Raw genomic sequence first — 26,832 nt, 5'->3', positions numbered from 1 at the left:
CACATTCTGCTTTTTTTCACAACAAAAAAGAAATGTATTCTGACTTCGTATTTTAAAGAGTAAGAACGAAGCACGTGCGAGTACGAAAGAAGCACTCAGAAAGTCAAATTTGAGTAAGAACTACAGACTTACACCCTAAATTCTTAGTCCGTCAGTCGTACTCTTTTTTTTTGTTAGGATTTTGGATAAACGTTTTCAACCGCAAAACCACCGCACAGACGACAGCAGCGTTACTAAGAACACGAATCATCATCGTCATCATGTCGTCCTCTCTCGCGCTTTCTTCCATGCTCTGTCTCGGACACCACCACGGAAGAGGCAATTCGAGAGGAACGGTTGTTTCTGCGAATACTACAGCGAAGAGGTGGCCAAAAGTGTCTGATATGAAACGGCGAGTCTGGAGCTCGAAATCCGCCTCCTCGTCGAGACCGTCGTCGTCATCGAAACGCATCGTTTCTTACGCGTTTTCCGAGGAGACAGAGCAGACAAAGGAGACGAAGAGCTTGAAAGAAGGACCAACAGAAAAAGGCGTGGAAAAAGCACCGAATAATGTCGAGAGTAAAAACGAGAGCCAAAAAGATAAAGAGAGCGCGGAGTTGAAACGAGACCTGATGAAAGCTTTAGAATCGGGCAAAAAAGTGACCGGGAAAGTGGAGGCGGTGAACCGCGGCGGTTTGATCTTGCGCGTGATGAAGAACAAGTACCGAGCGTTCCTGCCGAAATCGCAGATGCGATCGTCGCGGTTGAAGTTTTGTAAAACCACAAAGGCGGAGTTAACGGAAGCGGAAGTGATGAAGCAACAGATTGGGAACTTGATCGACGTGAAGTTCGTCGAAGTGACGCCGAAACGAGTCGTGTGTTCGGAGAAGAGTTTGATTCAAGAAAACGCGGAGAAGAAGTTACCGGTGGGGACGCAACAGAGAGTGGTGGTGACGAATTTGAGCGATTTTGGAGCGTTTGTGGAAGTTATCAACAACGATAATAATTCTTCTTCTTCACAAGAACAAGACCAACTCTTGTCCCCGGTTGGTTTGGAAGGTTTGATTCACATCTCCGAGTTGTCTTGGAACAAAGTGGCGCACCCGAGAGACGTGTGCAGAGTCGGCGACGAGTTAGAGGTGAAAGTGTTAGAGGTGGCGAATAGTGGTCAAAGAGTTAATTTCAGCGCGAAGCAAATGTTGGACGATCCTTTGATGGAAACTTTAGATACGATTATGCCGGTGACGATGCCGGAGTTGTCCTTCGACGATTCGGATTCGGCGTTCGCGAGCGGCGATTTCGACGGCGAGGAAGGGACGAAAATGGAAGCGAGTTTACCCGGATTGCCGAGAATTTGCGCGGAGTTGTTGTCCGAAGATGGCGTGGAGGCTGTTATTCCGGGAAGAACGGCCGTGGAGAGAAGGGTCGTTTCTCAAGATCTCGAGTTATGGCTCACCAACGTCCAAGTCGAGGACGGGTACAACTTATTAGCGAGAAGCGGAAGACAAGTGCAAGAGATTCACGTGGTGACGAGCTTGAATCGAGAGGCGATTAAAAGAGCGATTAAACGAGCGACGAGAGCAACGAATGCGTGATATAATAACAATTTGTTCAAATTACTACCTGGTTACTATATAATGTTTGTTGATTTAAAAAACAAAAGTTAGTAGTATTACGCGGGTAAATGAAAGAAAAAAAGGACGATTCAGACGACGACGATTTTAAAACACAAACAAGTCTTCTTCTTCTTCATTCTTGAATTCAAATAATGATTGTTACAATTAAATGCTGCTTCTTCTTATCCAATAAAAACCATCTTCTCCCTCTTACTCTTACTCTTACTCTTACTCTTACTCTCTCTCTCTCTCTCTACTAAACGTCGTGCGGTATATTCTTTATAATTTATTTTTCTTCTTACTTCATGAACGATTCCAAGTACGCGACTTCTTCGACCGAGCCCGTGAAGAACGGCACGCGTTGGTGCACCTTCTCCGGGTTGATCTTTAACACTCTCCCAGTACCGTCGGATCCCGCCCCGCCGGCTTGCTCAGCCAAGAAACTCATCGGCGCGCACTCGTACAACAAGCGCAACTTACCGGTCGGGTTCTTGGCATCCCCCGGGTAGCCGTAGATGCCGCCGTACAACATCGTTCGGTGGAAGTCGCCAACCAAAGAGCCAATGTATCTGGCAGAGTACGGCTTCGTTCCGGTTTCCTTACCGCCCGTCTTCAACGAGTCCATGTATTGCTTTAATCCCGGCGTCCACATGTCGTAGTTACCTTCGTTGAAGGAGTAAATCTTCCCGGATTTCGGGATTTGGATTCTTTCGTGCGTCATGATGAACTCACCGACGGCGGAGTCCAAGGTGAAACCGAAGACCCCATCCCCGACGGAGATGACCAAGATGGTAGATGAGGAGTACATGCAATACCCGGCGGAAACCAAGTTCTCGCCCGGTTGGCAGACGTTTTGGACGCACTTCGCTTCGACTTCCGCCGGCGATTCGGAGCTGAAATCCGGAACGCACTGCGAGTCGCCGGCGTAGATACCCCAGATGGACCCCGTGGAAACGGCGGCATCAATGTTCGAAGACCCATCTAACGGGTCAAAAACGCACACGTAGTTCCCGCCGTACGTTTCTTCAACCGCAACCGGCACGTCTTCTTCCTCCGAAGCGATGACGCCAGTTCTCCCGGACAATCTCAACGTGTCGCAAAAGACGTCGTTGGAGATAACGTCCAACTTCTTTTGGTCTTCGCCTTGCACGTTTTGCTCGCCGGCGAGACCAGTCATGCCGGCCAACCCGGCTCTTTGCACGAGAGAGGCGATTTGCTTACACGCGACCGAGATGGATTGCAACACGATGGCGTGTTCGTTGTCGATGTTATCCTTCATCTCTTGTTGGAGCACCCAGGTGGAAAACGGCGTGCCCATTTCCGATTGACCCGCTTTCGCCCGAACGCTAAAGACTCGCTTAGAAGAAGAAGACTTCTTCGTGTTTCTCAACGCGGAGGAAGAGGACGTCTTGGAGACGAATGATTTCATGGTGGTCGTAGAGGCCATCATTAGTATATCTGGTGATGCGGTGCAAGAGAGGACAGAGAAGAGAGGAATGCGGGAAACATTGTTTCGTCGTCAGTGATGATGATGAATGCGATGACGATGATGACGATGAAAATGTTGACGACGCACCAACACCATCATCCATCAGATAAAATAATGATTACGCGGACAAAAGCCACGACATCAAAACGAGACGAAACGAGAACGCGTCGTCAAAAACCAAACGATTGAACACAAAAAGATCATCCGTTCTTTTTGTTTCTCTCTCTCTGGAGAGCAATTGTGTGCGTATTCTCCTCCGTTTTGTCTTCTCTTTTGTCGGATAGAATCCGATTTCGGATCGGGAAAATCGCCTCTTTATCCACATTAATCAATCTCCATCTTCATCCTTTCTCGGTGCACGAAAGAGAGAGTCTCGGAGAGAAAAACGAGCGCAAATGAGAAGCTCCTCTCGAACTCGACGTCGAGAGAAGTTTGAGAGTTTGTTAAAGAGAGAGTTGTGAATCGTACCTGTTGGTGTTGTCGTAACGAGAGCGCGAGAGCGTATCTGATTTTGAGGAGGAAAGAGACGCTTGCGTTTTTGCCTCTCAATTTGATTTACGAAAACGTGTGAAAAAAAGGTAGTTTCTTTTTGTCCTCCGCCTCCCTCTGTATTCTTCACGAGAGAGCGCGCGCGCGTATTTATATTGCACCCAACTTTCTGCGCAACTTTCACACGCGTCGTCGTTTTATCTTTACGCATTTAGTGCGCTGTGCTGTTGTTGGTGTTGTGTTCTTCTTCATGAGAGAGTGATAAAGCGCGTCTGAGGTAAAAGCGGCGAGTTTTTCCCTCTCTCTATTTAGTACTTGCATGAAAACTTGGTGAAAAAAAGGTAGAGTTTTTCCTCAGGATGAGTGCGCATATTTACCGGCACAGAGTCGCCGATACTGCATCCGACTGGCAACAACAATTGCTCGGAGAGTCATCGTATCTCCGCAGAGCGTGAGGAGATGGTTTATATTTAAACGCTCTCGACGCGGATGTGGACCTTTCGTGTGCAACTTTTTACATCTTGACGCACAAATTCGTCGAAAACTTTTTACCCGACTCGACACACTTTTCTCGCGCACATTATTGAGTGCGCACTACACATACTCTCTTCTAAAACCACAACACGCGCATCAAATCAAACATGGGCGCGAAGAACTTCGGGAAGAAGAAGGATTCCGCCAAAGTGAAACGGGCGAAACGAAGGGAAAAGAAACTGAAAGCTTTACGCTTTGCCGGCATAAATGTGGATGTTAAAGAGAAAGACGAGAACGGAGAGACGACGATGATGACGACGGAGAACGACGAAACGGAGGCATCGACGACGCTGTCCAAGAAAGAGAAAAGAGCGAGAGATATGCGGAGGAAAAAAGAACTCAAACTGGCGATGATATCGATGAAAGAGAAGAGGAGGAAAGAGGAGAAAAAAACGAGCGGAACTTTACGGAAAACGCTCTCGAAAAACATTCAAAAGATGAAGAAAGAACGAGACGAATTGGTCTCGAAAAAGAAGAAGGACGCAGACGAGAGTGCGTTTGGTACCAAAAGCGTCGGAGAGATGAACGACGTGGAGATGACGACGACGTGATGAAGAAGCGAGCGCTGCTGCTCGTTACGCGTGGTAGATTGTTTTAGCAGCAGCATTAATGAAAAGAGTAGAGAGAGCGTGTTATTAGTAGTAGTTGTAGTATTATTTCCAGGAGCGAGCGCACGCGACTTCTACTACGAAGGCTTTCTTCTTGAGCTCTAAGGACTGAACGATGCCGGTATCGTTGTTGTTGCTTTTCGCCGCGAAATCGTTGGCGCGACGATTTCTTCGATTATTCGACGAAAACGAAAACGCCCAGCGTTTCTCGTCTTCGTCGCCAAAAGCCTCGTCGCGAGGTTTCAAAGGAGGAGAGACTTTCTTTTCATCCTCGGGCTTCTTTTGTTGAGCTGCTTTTGAAGTACTTCTTATTAAACGTCTCGAGAAACTTTCCTCGCTCATCAACCGCGCGGCGGCGACCGAGGCGTTCAACACTTTCGAGCACGGGTCGGTATCCAACCACAAACGAATCGAGTTTTTGTTCTCGCGGAGGATGTTTTGCTTCACCGTATTATTGTTTTTGTTCTTCTTCTTCTGTTTGTCGTCGTCCTCGTTCGCGATGGTTTTATCGTCGTCCATCATCGCGTCGTCGTCGTCTCTCTCGTTGTCGTTGCTACCAAAAAAATCATCTTCCGCGGACAACACTCGACAGACTCTCGCCATCGTCCACGGAGGTATCAAATCGCACGGGTCGCACCAATTTTTTCGATCGGAATTCGTCGTCCTCATCATCATCTTGTTTTTTTTCTCGCTATAGCTATCGCTAGTGTTGTTGTTATTGCTATTACTATTAGATCCTAAATCCAAGGTCCATAAACGCATGAGCTTCGATTTGCTTGTTTCGCTCGCCACGGCGACTTTGTTCGGCCTCAACTCGAACGATTTCGTGAAACAGTTAGTAAATGGTCTCGGGGCGAGAATAGCGCCAACGTCTGAAGATATCATCGCGCTGCTGCCCGCTTTCGTTGTCGTCAGATTTTTAGTGTTGGTGTTGGTGTTGGTGGTATTCTCAGCAAAAGTATTCATTCGCGCCAACGCCAACGCTTCGGCGTCCATGACCGTCTGTTCCGTCACCTTCACGTCGCCTGGATCCTGCCCTCGAAACTGTAACAAGACGTTGACTAAACCGTGCACGGCTAACGTGCCTCGAACAAGAATCGCGCCGTCTCGAGTGAACCGTTCGAATACTTTATTCTTTTCTTGCTCTTCTTTCAGTTTGATTTTTCGTTTGGATTCGTTCCAAGCGTCGATAAAGGTTGGATGTATGGCGTTTTTTAACAGAGCATCGTCGTTCTTCTTTTTCTTCACAGAATTCTCTTTCCCGACGACGTTCGTGATATATCCGTCGTCGCATCCGTCTTCCTCGCCTTTAACATCGTCTTTGACTTTATCTCCGTCGTTTCCTTCTTCTTGACTGCCGCTTTGTTGAAGGTTCGCTTTTTTGTTCTCTCTCTCCGCGTTTTCTTTCCCGTCATCATCATCTTCATCGTTATCTTCTCCTTCTTCTTCTTCTTCTTCTCCTTCATCATCGTTATCTTTTTCTTCGTCGTCGTCGTCGTCGACATCGAATAAATTTGCGTCGCCTCCAAACAGCAAGTGCTTCTTATTCTTCATTTTATCCGATTTCGTTCGGTTATCGTTCACGCTGAAGCCTTTACCGTCCCGCGTGACAAAGACCGGTTTGAACGGGATGCCATTCTTGGTCAAAATATCTCGCAGTTTTTGGTTCGTGTTGGTGATGACGGCGAAACCTTGACTGATGTTGTTGTTTTTATCGTCGTTTTTGTCGTTTACGTCGTCGTCGTCGTCGTCTTTTGTGTTATTGTTCTCTTTAAAGCTATTGCTCGAAAAACTACCATCTAATCCCGGACAGGCGAAGAATATGCGTCTGTCTTCGTACGCGACGTAAAAGGAATAGCTAAAATACGACCTCAATCGTCCGTAGGCGGAACTCAAAGCTTCCGTCCACTGATTGGAACGTTGGCGAAACCACGCGTTCGTAGCCGCACTCGACGACTTTAAGTCTTTGTTGTTGTTGAAGGAAATATTCATTTTATCAATCGCGTGCGCCGGCAATCGCGAATCCGGATACTGAAACGATATCGTTGCGCGTTGCATAGCCGCCGATCGTCTCGAATCGTTCTTGTTACTTTCGCTGGATATGATTGAATTCGAAGAGGACGGTAAACAGTAAAAGAAGGAACAGTTTTTACTCGATAAAGGTTCGACGCCGTTGACGCCGTGCGTGGAAAAAGCATCGTGCGCGCCGGCGGCGACGGCGTTTGCGCCTCGTTCGTCGTTCACCCACGAGAACGATTTCGATACAGATGACGAGGAAAGAAAAGTTTGTTGTATTTTTCTTTTCTCTTCATCTGTATCGAAATCATCATCCTCGTCGAAATCTTCTTCCGCCTCGTCGTTCGTATCGTCGTCGCGCAAACTACAAATCTTCGCGAACGTCGCTCTCGTCTTTAACGTCCAGTCGCACGGGTAATACCATCCTTTCTTTTCATCGCTGTTGTTGTTATTGTTTACATCATCGTCCTCGACAGTGTCATCCTCCATTTTACCAGCACTTGTAGCAGTATTAGTCGCTCTCCTCCTCCTCCCGACGCCGTCGACGAGAGTCTCGCCGATGAACATCCTCTCAAAGTTCCGATTGTTCTCCTTCACGTTTATGTTTCTCAACTCTCTTTTCAACCTCGACGCTTCTCTTTTCCTCGATTTTTTAAACGCTTCCTCCGTTTTCATCTTCTTCCCTTTCCTTTCTCTCCCGGCGAGGACCGTTTTCATCAACGCGTCCAGATCTTTTCCTTCCTCTTTTTCCTCTTTTTCCTCCTCTTCTTGGTCTTCAAAATCCGAAGAATGATGATGATGCGAGAAGGACTCGTCTTCTTCGCTCTTCTTCGTTCCAGCGACGATATCTTTCCACTCCAACGCGCCTCCGTTTTCTCTTCTTCTTTTCCTCTTCTTTTTCCTCTTCGCATCGTCGTCGTCTCTGTTCTCGGAGACGAAAGCGTCGCCTTCGCCTCGTTCGCCGCTCACGCGCATTTTTGAAGAAAACGCGTCAACGCGCTTCTTCAAAGTCGTCGTCTCACGTGTGTTGCGAAAGAAAAGTATACCGATTGAGAGAGAAATCGGGAGGCTTCTCTTTCAACGAATGCAATTTCAACGAAAGAAAGAGACTTTTGTTTGGGGCGTCTTTCTTCAAACGACGACGCGAACTCCTCGAACGAGTCGCGAGGAAAAGCGCGCGCGTTTCGGCGTCGAAAGAAAAGTCTCGCGCTTTTGAATTTTGAAGAGAGAGAGACAAAGTCTAGAAAATTTAGGGTTTCGAACAAAACCCTAAAATATAAAACCCTAAACTTAAACTCTACATTAATTTCGTCGCGGAAAAGCTGATGAGAAAAAAAAAGTTGAGTCGACGACACAAAAACACAAAGCGCAACGCAAAAGCAACGCTTTGATTTGATATATATACTAATTCTTTATAAACATCATCATCATCATCAAGTTTCTCTCTCATCGCGTCGTCTCCTAATACAACAGAAGAAGAAGAAGACAAAGATACAAAGAGAACGATAGTAGCTTTTGTGTTCTGTTAAAATTGTTTTATCGCTGAAGAAAAGGTGCGCCTGACTCATATCGTCGTTCGACATCATTTGTTGATGGTGGAAAATCTTCTCGTCCGTTGAACGATTTGTTCTCGATATCGTTCTGTAGGAGGACTGTTTCGATGTAGAGCTGTAGCGCTCTGAGTGCTATCATCTCTCTCTCTCTCTTTATCTATTTATCATCTCTGCGCGCGCGTGTATCTCCTCCCTCCTCTCTTGCGCGCGTGCGGCGAGATGTAACTCAGATTTGAGCATCATCACACGCGGCATTTTGTCCTCGCATTATTGACTCGACGCGAGACCAAAAAAGCAACAAATCTATCTCTCGCGTCTTTTTTTTTTTTTTGGCTCTGGCTCTCTCTCTCTTCTCTCTCTCTCTCTCTGACCCGGCGAAAAAAAAACGCATTTCTCTCTTCATGTGATCACACTTTTATTGACATGATGTAGACAAAAAAAACCAAAAAAAAAAAAAACTGAAGTAAAATACGAGCGCAGAAGCGGTTGTGCGGTAACGATGATGAACGAAAGAGCGAGAAGTCGAAAAGAAGAATCGTTGCGTCGTCGTTATCGTCGTCGTCATTCGTTTTCGTTCACCGCGTGCTTTTTCGCGGCGCTCGCGTGCTTGATTCAGCTTCCAAATTCCATCGAAGCCGGTTGGAACGGCCGCAATGGCGCGGGTTGTACCAACCAAATACAAAATAATAACCCTACCAAAATAGGTACTTGCGTTCATGACCATTGGGAATATCGCAATCCCTGGTCGGGTGTTAAAGATGACTGGAGGTGGGAGAACGTCGGCGAATGCTCGGAAGACTGCGGAGGTGGAAAACAGGAACAGCAGCTACTTTACCACTTCAAGAGAATCACCTACTGCCAAACGAAAGGCAGCGAAGTTCGTCAATGCGCGTTTGCGGATGAGAGCGATAGACTCTATGTTAGGACCCAGTATGTTGATTGTAATTCTCATTCGTGTCCTCCTCCACCGCCACCGCCGTCGCCACCACCGCTGCCTCCGCCGTCGCCACCGCCGCCGGGAAGCAACGGTGTACCGACGGTTGCTATTGGCGTGCAAGCGTTACAAGTAACGGATCGCGAGTTTGATTTTCAAATCACCGTCTCTGATAACGACTGTTCAGACGTGACGAACTGCTTGGGAACCCCTTCCCTTGTCAATGCAAATACAGCAAAAGGTTTGCAATGCGACGCCTACGTTGCGTCGAGTTCTACGGATACTTCGTGCACGCACGCTACTTCGAGCGATTATTTGCCGTGTAAAAAGTGGACGAATTTTTACGACTCTACGAAAGGGGACGATTATAAGTTTACCCTGACGATGACTGATGCGAGTAACGAGTTAGTGACTGGAACGTACCAAATCAAGTACGAATGCTATTGGTTGATGGCTGACGGCGTCACGAAAGCTCCCGACACCACCACTGGAGAACAAACGTTGCACGAATTCGTCGTCGAGGAAGGGTGCTCGGACTGGTTGAGTCTTTCAACGGTTCCTTTGGAAAAATCCTTTTTGTTATCTTCGCCTGGTTTTCTTTCGATTACCGACTGTGATACCGTAGATTACGTCAAAGAAATGGTGTTTCGAAAGTACGATACGAATCCGCGCGACGGGAAGCTCAGTTACGACGAAATTCAGGACGCGTTTTTGAGACACGACGCCGACTTTTCGCATTTAACGAATGAAATCGGCGAAAGTGGGTACAGCGATCTCACATTGAGCGACATCATGAACAGCGACGCGTTGCCGTTTAAGTGCTACGAGAAAGCTGTGACTGGCTCGAGTGATGTGTACATGACTTCTATCACGTACCCGGATTTAAGCACAGACGCTGGTTCAACGTCGACGACTTTGAATAGTTGCGCGGCGGCAAAAGAGCTCGTCACCGTCAAGTGGGCGTACAACACTCCGCCCGTCGACAACTCTGATTACATGTGTGTGTATTCTGATGCTCGCTTATTCGCAAAGTACGTTGGTTCTGATACCGGAGGTATCCCAACATCACTCACTGACTCGAGACCTTCAATGGGAACCGGAGACAGCGAAGTGAGTTTGATCGCGCACTTCTTGTTTGACGACGACATGTCGAATTCGGCTAGTGCGGACGATACTACGACAACTTTAACTGGATACGATTCATTCGAGACGTGCGGCGATGGTGTCAAGTGTTTGAAAATGTCGACATCATCATCCGGCTATGAGTTTGCCAACACAAACGAGATGGCCAACAGCGCGATCATGACGTGGATCTATCGAAGTAGTAGTGACACGGGGAATGCGGATGTCATCTACTCAACATCAGTAACCGGCAGTTCGTGCAAGAAAGAAATCCACTTTACGCTGGGAACAGATGCGACATTGAGCGGCGGTCTCGTCATTTCAGACAACAGCAATGGAGGTTGCACGCAGACGTGCGGTGACGGAGACGGTCTCTGCGAAATCTCGTCTGCAACGGCGCTGTCGACAAATTCGTGGCATCACGTTGCGATGGTTTCCAACAATATTTATGGTTTGACGATTTACGAAAATGGTGTGTCTGCTGCGACTATGGTTGCGGGCGATTGGACGAATACTCTGATGGATTTACCTTTCGGAATGACTTCGACGACGAAAACTTTATTCAACTCCGCCTACGCGTCGAGTTCGTACGTCTACGACGACGCTCGCATTTACAGCGGATTCGTTCATGAATTACACATTTCTTCTATATATAGTTGCGGAAGGGGCGACTTGTGCGCGAACAGAGCGTACGCATCGCCGCAATCTCGAAGAATCTATTGCGTCGTTTTGAACTACGCGGTTGCGACCCAAGCGACGAGTGGCTTTACACCCCCTTGCGTCACGGGTTTATTCTATAACGGTTTGGCGATTGATTTAACCACGTCTGCGTCTACGAAAGGGGTTACTTTTCAGTTCAGAGACACGGCGTTGGGAGAGAGCTCTTTTGAAGTTCTTCGCAGGCAAGTTGTGGACGGCAGCGCAGTTGGAACGTACGAGTCGATTGTTTTGATCGATTCCGATATCAGCGGTTGCGCCTCATCGTTCAATTCCATGACTTTTGCGGACTACGAAGCTGCGAAGGTTCCTGGTGACGTTTGGGAATACGCCATTCGTACGAAATACCCGACGGATTCTGTTTTGAACATCGATTCGGACGCGTTTACGTTTACGGTGCCTTGGTATGGCGTGGTCGAGGGCGAAATTTTGGCAGGCGAATCGGACGTCGCGGTGCCAAACGTGCGCGTTTGTGCGCGGCTCAAATCCTCGACAACGAGCTCTGATACGTCTGTTGGTACCGTGTCAGATGCAGAAAGTCCGAGTTTAGCTTCATATACGTACGTCGTGCACTCGAACAGCGATCGAATCAGTGACGCTTACAAGGTCACGGACACTCAAACCGGCACCTCCGTCGAGCTCGACAATGCGGAACATTTGAAGATTGATTTGAATATTTTCTCGTCAGTTTCGTCTGTGAGCGTGTGCGTCGCGAGCACAACAGATTTAACGACGGCGCCTGAGTTTATTGTTCGAGTCATGGATTACGACGATCCCGACGACGCGGGGAATTCCGGGAATATGTGCATCGAAGACGAGATATCTTCAGTCGCGGATGGAAACGTGTGCATTAAATACTCGTGCGTCGGAACACACATCTCCAGTTTTTCTGGACAATATATCACCGTACTTTCCGGCGAAAGTTCGACTCAATCCATCGCCGAAGTCTTCGTTACGGGTTCGGAAATCACGTGTCCTTATTCAGGTTTTTCGGACGACGACGGCAATTTCGAGATTGAAATTACGGAAGAATCGGGAGCGACTTCGAAAAACGCAAAAGTTGGCGTCATGGCGTTCAAGACGGTCGTTTTTGATCGAAGCGACAGCACTCTTTTTCAGACTGTGGCCAACGAAACGGACACTTCTATCGTCGGGCCGGATGCTGTTTTGATCGCGCTCGAATACGATGCGACTGGTTTAACCGCATCGTTAGGTAGTACCTCTGCTCTTGGTAACGGATTATATTTACCTTGCGATTCCGAAGTCGACGAAGACGGATATTTTCTTGTCTTCAGACACGATAGTTCCACCGGTTTATATTTTTCCGATTCTGATTCTTTCGCCGAAGTGAAACATACTGGTGATTCATCCGCGGATTATAAATATTCTCGTCTTGACGAAGTGGAAACGTATGGTAAATCCGACGACGGGACATACGAATTTAAGCTCGTATATCCTGCCTATGACGGATGGACTAATATTTGGAAGCAAACGTCTAACCCAGTTACGATGACTTCAGGAGGTGTTGAAGGATATGAAGCCATTTCCATTGGGGCGACCTCGTCATACACTTTCAAAGGCTTGGAGTACAATCTCGGGTCAAGTGCCTTTATTGATGGAGTGATCGACGTAGGGATTTGGTGGTATGCAATTGGATCATTCCAAAGTTTTTTCAACAATAAAATTCCGGGACCTTTTCCTACACAAGTATCCGAAGTGAAACTTTATGTGAAGACGACTGGTGAAGTTTTTTGCCCACCACCACCACCACCACCACCACCACCGAGCCCATTATACTCACCGGTGACGGACGACGTATTTTTCTCGGCTATCGAGGATTGTTTAGACACGAATCCTGTCGATGGTTTATGCACAGATAGTGAATACGGTCCAATGCCGGATTGGGACGTCAGTCAGGTGACGGATATGTCTTCAGCTTTCCTTGGTAGAACAACATTTAACGCCGACATTTCCCAGTGGAACACGTCTTCCGCGACCACTACGTTCATAATGTTCAAAAACGCTGCTGCGTTTAATCAAGACATCAGTGGCTGGGACGTCAGTTCTGTTGTCACGATGCAAGGAATGTTCAACATGCAAAACGTAGATACTTCGGCATTCAACCAAGACATTGGAGGTTGGGACACGTCCCAAGTTACGAATATGATGTTCATGTTTTTATCTAATGAAATATTTGATCAAGACGTGTCGGGATGGACGGGATCGGCGGCAACGAGCGCACAAATTGCTATGTTTGTTGGAGCAACTGCTTTTCAAGCCAAATATGAGTGCACAGCCGCCAACAGAGGGCCGGCGAGTTCGTGCGATACGATTAAAAGTACGTGGGTCGCGCCGAGTCCGCCACCACCAAGTCCGCCACTACCGAGCCCACCGCCGAGTCCGCCACTACCGAGCCCACCGCCGAGTCCGCCGCCGCCGAGTCTGCCACCACCGAGCCCACCGCCATCACCGAGCCCTCCGCCATCACCGAGCCCTCCGCCACCACCGAGCCCTCCGCCACCACCGAGCCCTCCGCCACCACCGAGCCCTCCGCCACCAAACCCGCCGCCGAGTCCGCCACCACCGAGTCCATTCATCGATACGGACGTCGATAACAGCACGGCTGTATCAAAGGAGGAATTCTCCGTCTACGCCGCGGCGAGATTGGAGTACGTAGACGCATTTATTGTGATTCCGGATGCGTTTTGGAACACGTTCGATGTAGATTCAAGTGGTGATTTAAGTTCGACCGAGTTTATGAACGTGGTTGCTGCGTTTCACAGCGGTGCTGTAGTTGGAACGCCGTGGCTCGTTTATCCCCTCGCGGAGACGAGTTACTTAACGAATTTCTACGCGAGTGATCTCGCGACGACAACAGGCCAATCCGCCATCGCGGCGGCGCCGAACCCAAACACTACCATGCCAGTTACCACAACGTCGTGGCAAATCTGGTACGAAAACGTTACGGCCTCGTTTTCTGATTTTTCGTTTGCTTCGCCGAGTAGTTCGACTGACTTTGATATTCTCGCGACTCTCGGCGTTGACGATGAACCGGAAATCAACCCAGCGATTATTCCTATGGTCGTTCGCACCGACGATGCCGGTCGAGTTGTCTTGTCTGGTGACGAGGTTTCCTCGCAAGTTTCTGGATTCGATGCTCTTTTATCTGCGTCATTTCCTATTTCTTCTGTGAATCTCAAATTGATCGCAACGGAGCAACTGTACGACGTGGTTCACGTTTTCAACACCGAGGACGAAGGTTACGATACCGAACAGAGCGAAACGATTACGAAGATTTCTCATCTTTCTGTCGCCGGGGTTGCCATACAGGACAACACCGTCGTGACCGTTTCAGGTATGGTCCGTTTCCCTGATTATAGAACATCTGACGTTGTGTGCGGTTTACCGTACGCGGTGATTAACGCCTACAAGCAACAATGTGGAAACGATGGTTCGTGTACTTACGAAGAAGCGGACGAATACACCGCCGACGCTTTGGGATACTTTGAGATTTCCGTCACCCCAGGAGATACGTACTTGTTTCACGCCTCGTACGGGGATCATAGCATCTGCTACTCGGAAGACGGATTCGACGCCGAGTGCTCCACAACGACGATCACGACCATGACTCTCGGGCCGAGCGAAGATATCGTAACCACAAACAGTTACGTCCTTCTCGGAGCGATCGACGGATCAGAAAGTATCGTTTTCTACGACACGACGGAACGCACCGTCGATGTCGGCTTATACGCCGGCGCGTGCGGAACGTCTTATGAAGGATACACCATGCTCATCACGCCCGCGAATGGGTGCGGTGCGGCGCTTAGCGTTGCTGATACGGATATCAGTGGATGGACTCTTACGGACACAAGTACACCAAATATCAAGTATTGGCCGTACGCCGCGATGGATTACTACATTCAACTCGATGTCGCTCCAAGTGTATCTGCTTTGACAGAAACAGTAATTCTTTCAGATTCCGGTAATAGTGCCGCGACGTGTACGGCGCCTGGTTCGAACATACTCACGTTTTTCCGCGACAGAGACGAACTCGTTCGAACTTTGGGTTTTCTCGATACCGCGTACGCGACGGCGACGTACCAGTACCACGGGTATTTGTGCGCCAACCCGACTATCGGTTCCACTGAGACGGTCACTTTTGCGGTTGACTGGCCATTGATTGATGCGGACGAGACGTGTCTCAACGCGGCTACTGCAACAAACCCTCTAACTTCCAATCACATGATTGGTACGTCGAGTTCGACTGAACTGTCTTCGACCATCACCACGGAAAAATACGCGTGGTTGCAAGTCTTTGAGGCGCACTGCACTTCGTTGGACGATTCGGGAAGTTGCGTGAACACATATTGCTCTACTTTCTCGTCCGAAACGAACACAGACTTAAGTATTTCGGTTCGTTTGAAAGAAGACGTCGAGCCACAATTGAGCAATCTGTGCCACTCGAGCAACGAGCCAAACGATTCGTGCTACTTCAACACCGTGGACGAGACAAGCCAATTTGTGCAATTCACCGATTCTGCAGGGGCTACGACTGTTTATCGCAAAATCAACGCCGGGAGTGCCAAACCTAACTTGGTTTCTCCGTATAGACGCTCGATATTTTTTACTGTCGTTCGAAACGACGGGTGGTCCTCGACGACGACTGAGGTTGAGCGTGAATTAGTCGCGCTTGGGTCTAAAGTCCGAGGCGAAAGTTCAGATTATTCCGCGAGGTATACGAGTACTAAGGAGTTTTACGCGACGGCGCCTATTCGCGGATTGGTGTATACGGTCGTTCACGATCCTCCGGGAGGAGATTCGTACGCGTCTATAGCGCAAGGAACGAACATTGAGCTCGAGCTCGGGTTGCTCACGACGCGTAGCGCTAACGTTGCCGGGAGTTGGTGCATGGATGCTGGAGTTGGTGTTGAACTCAAAACAAGTCTTGGCACTTCCGTAGGAACAGGATATTTGAATGGTGAAGTAGATTTAACTACGGGAAATGAAAAGAAGGGTACTCCTGGATTGGGCTTTGCTGCCGGCATAGGTGGCGGTCGCGAAGAAGACGGACCTTCCGTTTCCGTTTCCGCGACGACAGATAACGGATGGGACTTCCACATGACGTTGAATAGAAATCTTGATTCATCTTTAGACCCGGCGTTAGCCGGACGCCCCGGCGACGTTCTCTTAGGCGGCGGATTCGAAATCGTTTACGAAATGTCTGACACTCTCGATCTAGACGACGGTGCTCCTGATAATTGCTTGGCTGTGACCCAAGAAGTGGTGTGGTCGGCGCGCAAACCTACGAGCTATATCATCAACGTGTTCACGATTGAAGACAAAATTCTTCCCGAGCTCGAATACTTGAAAGATGGGATTTTGGACGGAACAATTTCAAATAAGGATGGAGAGTTGGTATCTAGAGATACCGACGAAATCGCGGCTATTTGGGCTGATCGTTTGACCACGGCAATCACAGATTGGGAAAACACCGTGAAATGGACGACGCCGGATTTCAACCCTGCTTGGGCGACGACTGAAGATGATAAAACAGCCGCAAAAACCTCTGCGGAAAGCAAATTCGCAAACATGGCTGATTCGTTCACTTCAGACACCGGCGTTTTTGGCGCGCAATTTAAACCCAAAATAGACAAGGCATACGGTGCGTATACACAAACGTCATCTTTGAGCGAATATACGTTTGAGCAAGATTGGGATGATCTCGAACACGTTTGGGACTCGTTGAGTAGTTCATACGGTCGTGTGTCTGGTTTGTCGGGTCTTTCGGACACGATGGGAATGGTCGGCGAGGATGTGACCGAGGGAATCGTGGAGGGTATCTCCATCGGTTCTTACGATAACGAAGATAGATGGAAGCCTGAAGATGATCTTTGGGTCGAAACGTACTCTGAGACTGAAACTGACACTGGCAAGAACGTGTTCAATTCCACCGAACCAAATACGGCTTGGAGTCGCGGCATGAACGATCTGGCAATCGTGGACGCGTTTGAGAACGGTTTAGAGCCAAACACCGAAGATAGTTACGGAACTCCAATTTCCTCAAGCGAAGCCTTAATAACCAAAATGCAAACGATGGATATGATCGATTCTTCCGTTTTTGGAATGGATACTACGTTTGATTTTGGGACCACTAAAACGGTTTCGCAAACAATCGACGGGATAGATGTAGACGATTACGATCCCGCATCTGAGCCGAATTTGCCTTCGGATACCGCAACCACGGAAAACGTTTATTTGACATTTTCCGGCGGTGGTCACGCGCTCGAGTTTTCCTCTTCCGTGTCAGATAACATCGACTCTTATGGTTACGAGTGGTCGCTCGAGGCTGAATCCGAGATTACCAACAACATGGACATCGAGGCAGCTGCTGGTCTTGCCTACACGAACTGGCATTACCACGACTCGGGCGGGAAATCCGTTGCCCTTGAACACGCCATGGCGTGGGCAAAATACGGTGAATTGGAAACGTCGTACACGTTGTCCGACCCAGATCACGGGGACAAATTTGTCATTTTAGTCAAATTCGATAAGCGTTTTGGAACGCCTATTTTCCAAACTATCGGCGGCGCGTCGAAGTGTCCGGGCGAGCCGAACACGATGTGGCGAGAACAAGGTCTGGAGCTCTCTATTGCTGCCGCGGATGGCACAGATAACGAGTTCATTGCACCCGATGCGAGCGCTCTGTTTGATATCACGATAACGAACGAATCGCCTTATCGTGAGGGTCAAATTTTCGGTTTGCTCTTAGGTTCGAACTACACCGGCGATACGTACGGCAACATGAAAGACTTGAACTTTATAATCAACGGCAACGACAAAATGTCCCCAATGGGCGATTTGTTTCACTTGCACGACATCCCTGCAACCGACGATGGATCTATGAGCGGTAATCTCGTCAACTCGGTCGTTTCGCTTCGCATAGAACGAGGCGCGATGGCGCACTCGTACGAAAGCATTGGTTTGACGTTAATCTCCGAATGCGAGTGGGCGCTATCGCGCAGCCAAATTTATCGCGCACCGATTTCACACACGGCGTATCTCGGCGATATCAAGTGGGAGAAGAAATGCCCGTCGGTGACTTGGGACGAAGGCACTTGGAACACGTACGCAAACTACGTGGCGTCGACGGAAACGTCAAGTCTCTTCAACGTGACTTTAATGAACCCAGATCCTATGAATTTATGGTCGGACGATTACGTCGACGGAGATACAAATCGAACGAATCACTTAGTTCACGAAGACGTTCAATTCATCCGTTTGCAATTTCGAAGACCTGGAACCGGGGAATGGATCAGCGCTTGGGAAGCAGGAGCGACTGATTCCGCAGATTTACAATGCTCGCAAGCGCGCGGCGAAGGATGCAGTTTCGAGTGGGATTTAGAAAACCAATACTTTCTGAACGGCTTGAAAGATGGCCCGTGGGAAATTAGAGCGAAAGTCTTCTGCTCCGGGTACGACTCGTTCGCGACGACGGACGTTCGAGGATCGGTAACGGATGATACTTTGTACATGATTGCCGACGTGACGAGCCCGTATCCGTCTTCTCTCGAAGTGTTCGGAAACGTTTTATTTGTCGATTTTTCGGAAGAAATCGCGTGTCCGCAACTTGACTCCGATGCTTCTGCGTATTCCATCTCGAGAACTGCCGATTGCGACGGAAACGCCGTCGCAGACGGTACCGTGAGCAGCGCTGACATCTTGTTACACTACGACTTTCGATGCCTCTCTCACGAAACAAACGGAAGAAATTCATGGACAATGACCATACCGATCTCCTCGGCGGCGTCTTCGAAAGCTGAAGCGGGCGAATATACGGTAACAATCAACGACGGGTACCTCACAGATACCGGTGGAAACGGCGCGTCAAGTCTCACAATCACCGAATCTTTCGGATGCTCGTCGTCGTCGTCGTCGTCGTCGTCTACTTCGACTTCGTCCGCAAAATTGGGCTCATCACAAAAATTGGGCTCATCAAAGGGAACCAAGGACGCGTCCTTTCTATCTCCGTTGAACAAAAATACCGCGTATTACATCGTCGTTGCGGCGGCGTTTGCGTTCGGGATGGTTGCGAGTCAAATGATGGCGTCGTTTACGCGCGACAAAAGCAATCGATTCGTTCACAAAGAAGCATACCGCGAAAGCGCGGCGGAAGAATATCTCGTCCCTCTTCGGAGCGCGACAAAAAGCGAGTCGTCGGCGGCAAACGCTGCCTACGGCTCGAGCGACGACGGCGGCGGCGTAAAAGTCGTCGGAGCGGTCCTGTGATTTTAGCTTTGCTTTTGAATGCACTCACTCGTTATATGGAGAGATTCGATTTTAGAGCGCGCTTTTTGTAGTTCAAATTGTTTTACTTAAATACACGGTAGTTTACACTCACACCCTTTAAGTACTCTCCAAACTAAACTGTATATGTAGTTCTTGTAAAAGTTAGATAAGGACTGTTATTACCATTTGCATCTCTATTTTTCAGCAAGGTCGAACCCAGCAAATTCTTAGCCAGCCACTTTGTTTCTGCTGCTTTATTTAGCCAAGCATCTACAACACATCCTTTTGATATCCTATCATTATTTTCAAAGAACCTAAGCCATACTCCTACAATTCCATCTCGTATATTATCAACACTTGCATCTTTTTTGGGCCAGGAGCACGAAGCAAACGTATTATTAGTAAGAACTTCTCTCACCATAACGTTAAAGAAACTTCTCGGGTCTTTCCCCGTCTCTTGCCTAAATTTGCCAATACCTCATGGATGTAAATTTAAATATTTTTTCTGTTGTTTGCATGCATCTTTGAGTGTGGTCGGAACTTCACATCTTATTGTCTGTGTCACAGACTGCGCTAAACAGAGGAAATATTTGTTACAGTTGATTGAGTGACAATACACTCGGTGATGTATAAATCTTGTGTCCACCAGGCAAAAGTTGTTAAGCATGGCAGAAAGTTTAGAGCTTTTCAATGTGTGCCGTGTTAACTGTTCTAAAGAGTAGAAGGAGTCTTGTACAATTATCAGGGCGTTTTGATCTGCCCAACCTTCTTGTAAGGGTGCAGAACGGCGATTTCGTGTTAAATTGAACTTATGTGCAAAAGTTACTGAGCCTCGCTGATCGTATAGGTGGTTTAAAAACACCTTTGACCAGTCCGAGTTACGTACCACGAAAGCACCTAAATTCACACCATTATGATCGACGGTAAAGATTACATCCTTCCCGTCAAAAATTTGATCATCCACCGAGCTCTTTAGAGCGTCTTCTATACTTTTTGTTCGATTTAGAATGAGTGTGTCACAATCTAACCATATTACCCACTCGTACGAATCTAAATTTTCCAAAATGAGAGGAAATTTGTACCATTTTGAAGACAGCTGATCCTGTCTATAGGTCACGTTAAATCGAAAGTCTCCCACTAAGTCTCTGAATTCTGTGTTTATGATACAATCAACATTTTTGTGATCTTCACAATACATCAGCTTATTAGCTACCGAGGCCTGAACCATCTCATCAGAGATCCCCACCCCCTTTACGCAACTCGAAACAATGGCATACTTTGCCCTCGTCGTGGAATTCAGTATTTTAGCTTCTAGTGATTTTGGTGCACAGAAACCAAAGTTAGACCAACACTTGAAGAAGGTTGTGAAGTGCGAAACGTGCACACGTCCACTATCATACGGTGCATATCGTATTGATGACGCAATTATTAATGATAAACTGATACTTACGAGTACGAGAACAAGTGCTCTTGTACGGCGAATTACTCTCTTCCGCTTTTGTAAATACAGGTTAAGTTCGTGATAGTTGATGATGGTCATGTGAGCTCTTCTTTTTTCAGGTTCTTTCCTCTATTACGCGTGGTTACAACACGTAAACTTGAGGGATCTAAAATGAAATAAAGCGACGACGTGCTACTCATAAAACTATGTGGTTGTGCTCGTATTTCCTTATTTACTTAATCCTGAAGATAGGGATGGTGTTACAGCGCTTTGCGCCTTTTTTTTTTAGACGCTGCCGATGTGTGGTCAAAGTGCAAAAGCATTAGAGGCACTGCATTAGAGCGTATGGTGCAAGCTTTCGCAGGGTTGATCTCAACGAAAGATTCTCGATGTTGGCACTATGGTTTTAGGGTTTAGGTTTTTCATTTTAACAAAAAGGAATAAACTTTTGCGCTTTACATCGCGATACGAAGAAGCTTTGACTTTGAAGAAGACGACGAAGACCACCAATGCTTCAACGAGTCCCTTTTTTCCCGCGAACAACGAGATCAACATCACATTTTGAACGCGCCTTTCGTCGTTGTCTCTTCAAAAACACCAAAAACACACACACTTCTTCTTTCTCAAAGTCCGTGTCAAGTAAGGGAAAAATGACAACCCCTATTACGAAAGCGGCAACAACTTCAGCATCATCGGACGAGGAAGCGAGGAAACCAGGCGTGGCCTCGAACGCAGAAATGCTTAACTTCCTCGAGCAAAACCAAGATTTATCGAAGATTGTTATCGTAGACGCTCGAAACCCGGATTTTTCTGTCGAACCGTCCGATGAACTCTACGGGAGTATAAACGGGAAATTCCCAATCGCAGATTGCGGCACCGAGAAACGGCCAAACGCAATCAATGTGCCATTCGATAGAACGAAGAAAGCCTTGAGCGGATCGAACGTGGATATTTTGCAAACGTTCGAAAAGGACAGAGCGATAATCACGCACTGCGGAGGAGGTGGGAGAGGACAAAAAAGTAAAGAGTGGTTGGAGAAAGAAGGGTTTACGAACGTCGTGAACGGCGGCGGCCCGCAAGTGAGCGAGTTGTGGGATATGTTTGGCCATTTGTGAAAATGTCGCGAACGAATGAGAGCGCAATCAATGTTCGCATCGAGATGATGTGAAACTCTTTTACGATAAAAACGTTTTGATTATTCTTTAGAAACCACCGTTTACTAGTAGAAACCATCGTCGTCGTATAATATAATAGTACTCTTTCTCTCTCGCTCACGCGACGCACGGTTTTTGACTTCCGTATTTGTCAAAATGTCCCTCTCCAACCAATTCTTCTATCGTTACGAAACCCTGGATTGTGTCTCTTTCACCATTTCCAATATTCTCAACGCCGTGCCAACTCGACCAGCACGGAGCGAACGCAAACACTACGTTTGGTACGAATGGGATGCTCTCCACTTCCTCAAAATCGTTATTGAAATTTTTAGACGGCGTTGAAGTACTTCCACGCGGCGGGTATCGAATACCGTCGTCTCTTTTATTCTTTGAAGCATACATTCTCGTACCAACCGACGTATTTGATGTCTCTGGAAATGCCAAATAATACAGTATCGACACTGCCTTCTCGTTCGTATCTGTATGCGGAGGTATCGAATATCCAGACGTATCTCTCGTCAGGTCAAGTCGATGATTCAATCTTACGTTTTGCAACACGCGTTCGACTTTCACGCCGCCAAATCTCCTCTCCATCGTCGCTCCAAATTTTCTCACGTACGCACTTTTCACCTCGTCACTTCCCAACGCTCGCGATAAGTGACCCCAAAACGACGGTTCCTTCGCTTTCACCTTACCGAATTTATCAATCAGAGGTATGGAGTTGCGCCCCGGCCAATTTGCCATCGGCACGTACGTAAGATTTTCCTCGGTATCCTTGTTCGCCAGATGACGCAAAGCGCACGCGTACACGCGTTCGGAGAATATACCTTTCACGAAGACATGCGAGAACGGCACGCGCTCGACCGTGGCGGTTTCAATCTTCTCGACGACTCTGTTTTTCACGCTTTGAAAGTCTATTTTTTCATACGAACAGTCGGCGTCGTCGGAAAGACCTTTCGCGCTATTCTTCTTCATCAGTCCTCTAAAGTCTCTTTCTTTTGTACCATTCTTCTCGAGAAAAGTAAACGCGACGAGAAGGCACGCGCACGCGCACGTCGCGAAAATCCAAATCCAAAGAACCGCGAGAGGACCACCCCGCCCCGTGGGTAGTAGTGCTCTCTCGAGCGCGCGGTGGTGAATGTGCTTCGGCGTGACGACGATCTTCGTTTGCTTGTTGTCTTTCGTTTACGTCATCATCATCGTTCTTCGGGCGAGACGACTCCCGACTTTTGGACGCGCGAGACGCGAGGTTCTCTTCCGTGACTTCTGTCTCGAAGCTTCTTGCGCTTCTTCTTTTGTTGTTGTTGTTGTTGTTGTTCGTTGCTTGCGCGTTAAAAAAGTGTCGGAGGCGGTTTGACGCAAGTGGTGTTCGAAAAGTCAACAAAACTCTCGCTTTAAAAGCAAGTCTCTCTTTGGAACGCGAAAAGTATCAACACAAGGGGTGCATAAAATCACACGAAAAGGCTTTCTGACGGTACGGAGTAGACACAACAGACGTGCGTCTCGTTCGTGACGAAAGAAAATGGGTGCGTTTCGTGAAGCGCATCTTCACGCAGTTGTTTGATGGGATGGTGTGCGAGCGCATTTTTGGTCAATTAAGTGTTCACGGAAAAGAGGTGGAAAATACAACCTCTCGTTTTTCGAGCGCTCGATGTTTTGTGCGTCGCGTCTGCGTCGCGATGGAACAACTCGAACTGAAAATTCACACCACTACGCGTAACACTCGTCGTCACGGTTTGTGTTTTTGATTGCATTTTTAGCGATATTCACGCGCACACACGCACGCAGAAGATGTGCGCACAAAACGAGTAAAAAGGAGCGTTTTCCCACACGTTGTACTCTCTCTGTACATCTGTTACTCTCTGCGCGGTCGCATTGATTCTAGAGCTGAAAATGCACGCGAAGAACAGAAACACATATATGTACACGCGTACGAATTTTCAGAAGCATTTACACAGAGGCAGAGAAGATGTGCGCGTTGTTGAAACGAGTGCGCACAAAACGCTCGCATTTTCCCTCTTTTCCTCATTTTTGTAGAGACAGACGACAAAACGCAAAAAGCAGCAAAAGAATACTCAACGCGTCTTTGTCTTCCCTCCAAAGCAGCTTTTAAGTGTACGTGCTGTTGGACGAACCCTTCTTCTTTCTCGTTCGTTTTCCTAAAAGCGTATTCGTTCAAAGTGTGCGCATAGAAAACGAACTTATCTCTCTTCGTCGTCGTCGTAGGGGAAATGCGAAAGCGAAACCCGCTCGCCTTTCTGAAAGATGACGAGGAAAGAACAACAAAGAATGCGACGAAGAGTGACGAAAAACACGAAAGCAAAGTCATCGTCATCGGTGGCGGCATCGCCGGGTGCGCCGTCGCCTGCGAACTCCACCGCAGAGGGTACACGAAGAACGTTTTTCTGCTCGAAAAGGACGAGAGCAAATCGAGTCGAAGGCAAGGCTACGGATTGACGATATCGGAAACGAATATGGCGATTGAAAAGATGAACGTATTGAACGCGCTGAAACGAGAAAACGTGTCGTCCAAGCAACACTGGACGATCGATGCGAGAAATGGGGACGTGTTGGGGTATTTCGGGCAGCTGTTTCGGGAGTATTTATTCACATCGTCAAAGTCGTCTGAACCGTCGTCGTCTTTACGAAGGCGAGAGGATGACGAAGAAGAAGAAGGAAACGACGGTAAAGGAGGAGAGAAGGAAAGAAAAGGAAACCTGAGAGTGCCGAGGAATGTCGTGCGAGAGATTTTGCTCGAACGAATACCGAAGGAGAACATCTTGTGGAACGCGGAAGTGGAAAATATCGAGATGAACGTCGGGAACTCGACGGCGACGATAACTTTGAAAAAGAATCGCCATCGACCGACGAACGTTTTAATCGAAAACTGCGCTTTAATTGTCGCCGCGGACGGGTCGCACTCGAAAGTGCAAAAGATTAGGCAAAAATTGTACGGGAAAGAAGTGGTTCCAGATTTGAAGTACTTGGGCGTCGTGTTAATCACGGGATTTACGTCTTTAAAACATTACTTGTTGAACAATCGAGGCTTCTACGCCGTCGACGGCCAATCGAGAATGTTTACCATGCCTTTTGCGGACGAGAATAAAGACGATAATCGAGAACAGAAAACGATGTGGCAACTCTCCGTTCGGTGCGACGAGGAAGAAGCGAAACGGTTATACGGCGAGAGAGAGTCGACAGGTTTCGATCAAATTATTAAACAATTTTGCATGGAAAAAACGAACCATTGGCGAGGCGTGCCAATCGCGAAGATGTTCGAGAAGACCGATTTCAGCCACGCGTGGGCTGGACCTTTGTACGATCGCGAAGAGCCAACAAAAATCGTCGACGACGGCATCATAGCCGTCATCGGCGACGCGTCCCACCCGATGTCGCCGTTTAAAGGCCAAGGCGCGAACACCGCCATCGAAGACGCCTGGCTGTTGTGCGAATGGTTGGACGGGCCGAAAGCGCCGAAAAGTTTGCACACCGCTCTGAAATGTTTCCATCGCGAAAGTTTTGCGAAAGCGTTCAAAAGAGTCCGGCAATCGAGAGAGGCGTGCGAGATTTACCACGACCCGGTCAAAGTCTTCCGATTTTGCGAGAATGAAATCACGAGTTTGACCAAAGCGCAAAGCGAAACGTTTTGCCAGGCGATGCGGGAGAGCCGGAGGAGAAAAAGGCGGAAGAAAAGTGGTGGAAAAGAAGAAGAAGAAGAAGATGATAATGACGACGACGGTTCAGACGACGACGACGACGATAACGTAGACATCGATGAGAGAGCTTTGCGAGTGTGCGAAGAGCTCGGGTTTAGTAAGAAACATATTGATAGTATTGTAGAAGGAGAAGAGGAGCGCGTAAGAATAGACGACGACGACGACGGCGGCGGCGGCGGTGCCGTGAAGCACTATAAGCTGAAGAAGCAAAAAATGAAGATGCTGCTCGAGTTAGATTTAGATGCATCTTCTTAATTTAGAACTACTCATGCTACATCTTCTAGTAAAAGCTATTTCTATTTCTATTCCTATTCCTCCTCATCCGTTTTTCGCCGTCTCTTTCTCTCGTCTCTTTTCCGCCTCCTTCGCTTCCTCCTCTCCTCGGTCCATCAAAAATTCATCGCTTTTCATCCTTACGCGTCTTCTCACCGTCTCCGTGTTCACCCCACTCATCCCTCCAAACTGTTCGATGCCGACGATATTCTCAACCACGTCCCCGTTCCTGTACAAAATAAGTGTCGGCACGTTCCTCTCCGGATAGTTCGGAATGATATCCCTCGCCTCCGCCCGACGAAACTTCGTCCGCGACGTTCGATACGTACGCGCCACATCTTCCATCACTCTCTCGAGCGTAAAACACGCCTTCGAATTCTCTTTCGTTAACAGCACCAGAACAGGATGAGAGCGAGATACCTCCGTCACTTCTTTCGTCCACTGTTCGTGCGAGACGTGCATCACGTACTCGTTCCTTCTTACGTTGTTGTTTTTCTCTTCCTTTTCATCCTCCTTTTCTTCTTTTTGCATAAATAACATCTCCGCGATTCGTTTTTCTCGGTAGGACTTCATGAACGCTTCTTCTTCTTCGTCTTCATCGTTTTCGTCGTTTTCATCGTCGCGCTCGTTTTCGAAAATCGCCACGTTCGTTTCTTCCTTTTTCATCGTCCTCGGGGTTCCTTTTCTTTGCTCGTCTTCTTTCACTTTGTCTTCTTTCACAAAGTTGTTTCCGAATTTCTTTTGTAATACCTCGTCCCATTCCGTCGTCGTCGTCTGTTTCGTCAAAGTCTTCATCCGTTGTTGTTGTTTTTGCACTCTGTGCGAAAGAAGAGAAACAAACTGAAGGCGTGTGTTGTGAGATGAAGAAGTAATAAGTGCTTTTGTGGCGGTTGTTTTTGCGCTTC

The 26,832-nt window shown here is 47.9% G+C and overlaps 10 protein-coding genes across 10 annotated transcripts; 5 read left to right on the top strand and 5 right to left on the bottom strand.

Annotated features, from left to right (window-relative positions):
• Positions 1 to 260: 260 nt before the first annotated feature.
• Bathy14g00400 (30S ribosomal protein S1) lies at positions 261 to 1,574 on the top strand (the record flags this gene model as incomplete). Its single annotated transcript, XM_007509061.1, has 1 exon — positions 261 to 1,574. One exon carries the CDS (start codon positions 261 to 263, stop codon positions 1,572 to 1,574), a length of 1,314 nt encoding a protein of 437 aa, XP_007509123.1.
• A 319-nt stretch (positions 1,575 to 1,893) lies between these two features.
• Positions 1,894 to 3,187, bottom strand: Bathy14g00390 (fructose-1,6-bisphosphatase; the record flags this gene model as incomplete). Its single annotated transcript, XM_007509143.1, has 2 exons — positions 1,894 to 3,053; positions 3,172 to 3,187. The coding sequence occupies 2 exons, from the start codon at positions 3,185 to 3,187 to the stop codon at positions 1,894 to 1,896; spliced, it is 1,176 nt and encodes a 391-aa protein (XP_007509205.1).
• A 1,027-nt stretch (positions 3,188 to 4,214) lies between these two features.
• Bathy14g00380 (unknown protein) lies at positions 4,215 to 4,658 on the top strand (the record flags this gene model as incomplete). The annotated part of the gene is made up of 1 exon (XM_007509294.1): positions 4,215 to 4,658. One exon carries the CDS (start codon positions 4,215 to 4,217, stop codon positions 4,656 to 4,658), a length of 444 nt encoding a protein of 147 aa, XP_007509356.1.
• A 102-nt stretch (positions 4,659 to 4,760) lies between these two features.
• Positions 4,761 to 7,706, bottom strand: Bathy14g00370 (unknown protein; the record flags this gene model as incomplete). The annotated part of the gene is made up of 1 exon (XM_007509237.1): positions 4,761 to 7,706. One exon carries the CDS (start codon positions 7,704 to 7,706, stop codon positions 4,761 to 4,763), a length of 2,946 nt encoding a protein of 981 aa, XP_007509299.1.
• Positions 7,707 to 8,786: 1,080 nt separating this feature from the next.
• Bathy14g00360 (predicted protein) lies at positions 8,787 to 19,343 on the top strand (the record flags this gene model as incomplete). Its single annotated transcript, XM_007509122.1, has 1 exon — positions 8,787 to 19,343. One exon carries the CDS (start codon positions 8,787 to 8,789, stop codon positions 19,341 to 19,343), a length of 10,557 nt encoding a protein of 3,518 aa, XP_007509184.1.
• Positions 19,344 to 19,821: 478 nt separating this feature from the next.
• Positions 19,822 to 20,883, bottom strand: Bathy14g00350 (hypothetical protein SELMODRAFT_443878; the record flags this gene model as incomplete). The annotated part of the gene is made up of 1 exon (XM_007509253.1): positions 19,822 to 20,883. The coding sequence occupies one exon, from the start codon at positions 20,881 to 20,883 to the stop codon at positions 19,822 to 19,824; it is 1,062 nt and encodes a 353-aa protein (XP_007509315.1).
• Positions 20,884 to 21,434: 551 nt separating this feature from the next.
• Positions 21,435 to 21,899, top strand: Bathy14g00340 (predicted protein; the record flags this gene model as incomplete). Its single annotated transcript, XM_007509022.1, has 1 exon — positions 21,435 to 21,899. The coding sequence occupies one exon, from the start codon at positions 21,435 to 21,437 to the stop codon at positions 21,897 to 21,899; it is 465 nt and encodes a 154-aa protein (XP_007509084.1).
• Positions 21,900 to 22,055: 156 nt separating this feature from the next.
• On the bottom strand, positions 22,056 to 22,913 carry Bathy14g00330 (hypothetical protein RPB_2776; the record flags this gene model as incomplete). Its single annotated transcript, XM_007509228.1, has 1 exon — positions 22,056 to 22,913. The coding sequence occupies one exon, from the start codon at positions 22,911 to 22,913 to the stop codon at positions 22,056 to 22,058; it is 858 nt and encodes a 285-aa protein (XP_007509290.1).
• Positions 22,914 to 24,169: 1,256 nt separating this feature from the next.
• On the top strand, positions 24,170 to 25,909 carry Bathy14g00320 (predicted protein; the record flags this gene model as incomplete). The annotated part of the gene is made up of 1 exon (XM_007509159.1): positions 24,170 to 25,909. One exon carries the CDS (start codon positions 24,170 to 24,172, stop codon positions 25,907 to 25,909), a length of 1,740 nt encoding a protein of 579 aa, XP_007509221.1.
• Positions 25,910 to 25,972: 63 nt separating this feature from the next.
• Positions 25,973 to 26,722, bottom strand: Bathy14g00310 (phosducin-like protein 3; the record flags this gene model as incomplete). The annotated part of the gene is made up of 1 exon (XM_007509055.1): positions 25,973 to 26,722. The coding sequence occupies one exon, from the start codon at positions 26,720 to 26,722 to the stop codon at positions 25,973 to 25,975; it is 750 nt and encodes a 249-aa protein (XP_007509117.1).
• Positions 26,723 to 26,832: the final 110 nt, after the last annotated feature.

The sequence above is a fragment of the Bathycoccus prasinos genome (assembly GCF_002220235.1).
Source record: "Bathycoccus prasinos genomic : Chromosome_14".
Taxonomy (NCBI): domain Eukaryota; kingdom Viridiplantae; phylum Chlorophyta; class Mamiellophyceae; order Mamiellales; family Bathycoccaceae; genus Bathycoccus; species Bathycoccus prasinos.
The sequence above is the reverse complement of the archived record's forward strand: the minus strand, read 5'-3'. Positions and strand labels throughout refer to the sequence as shown.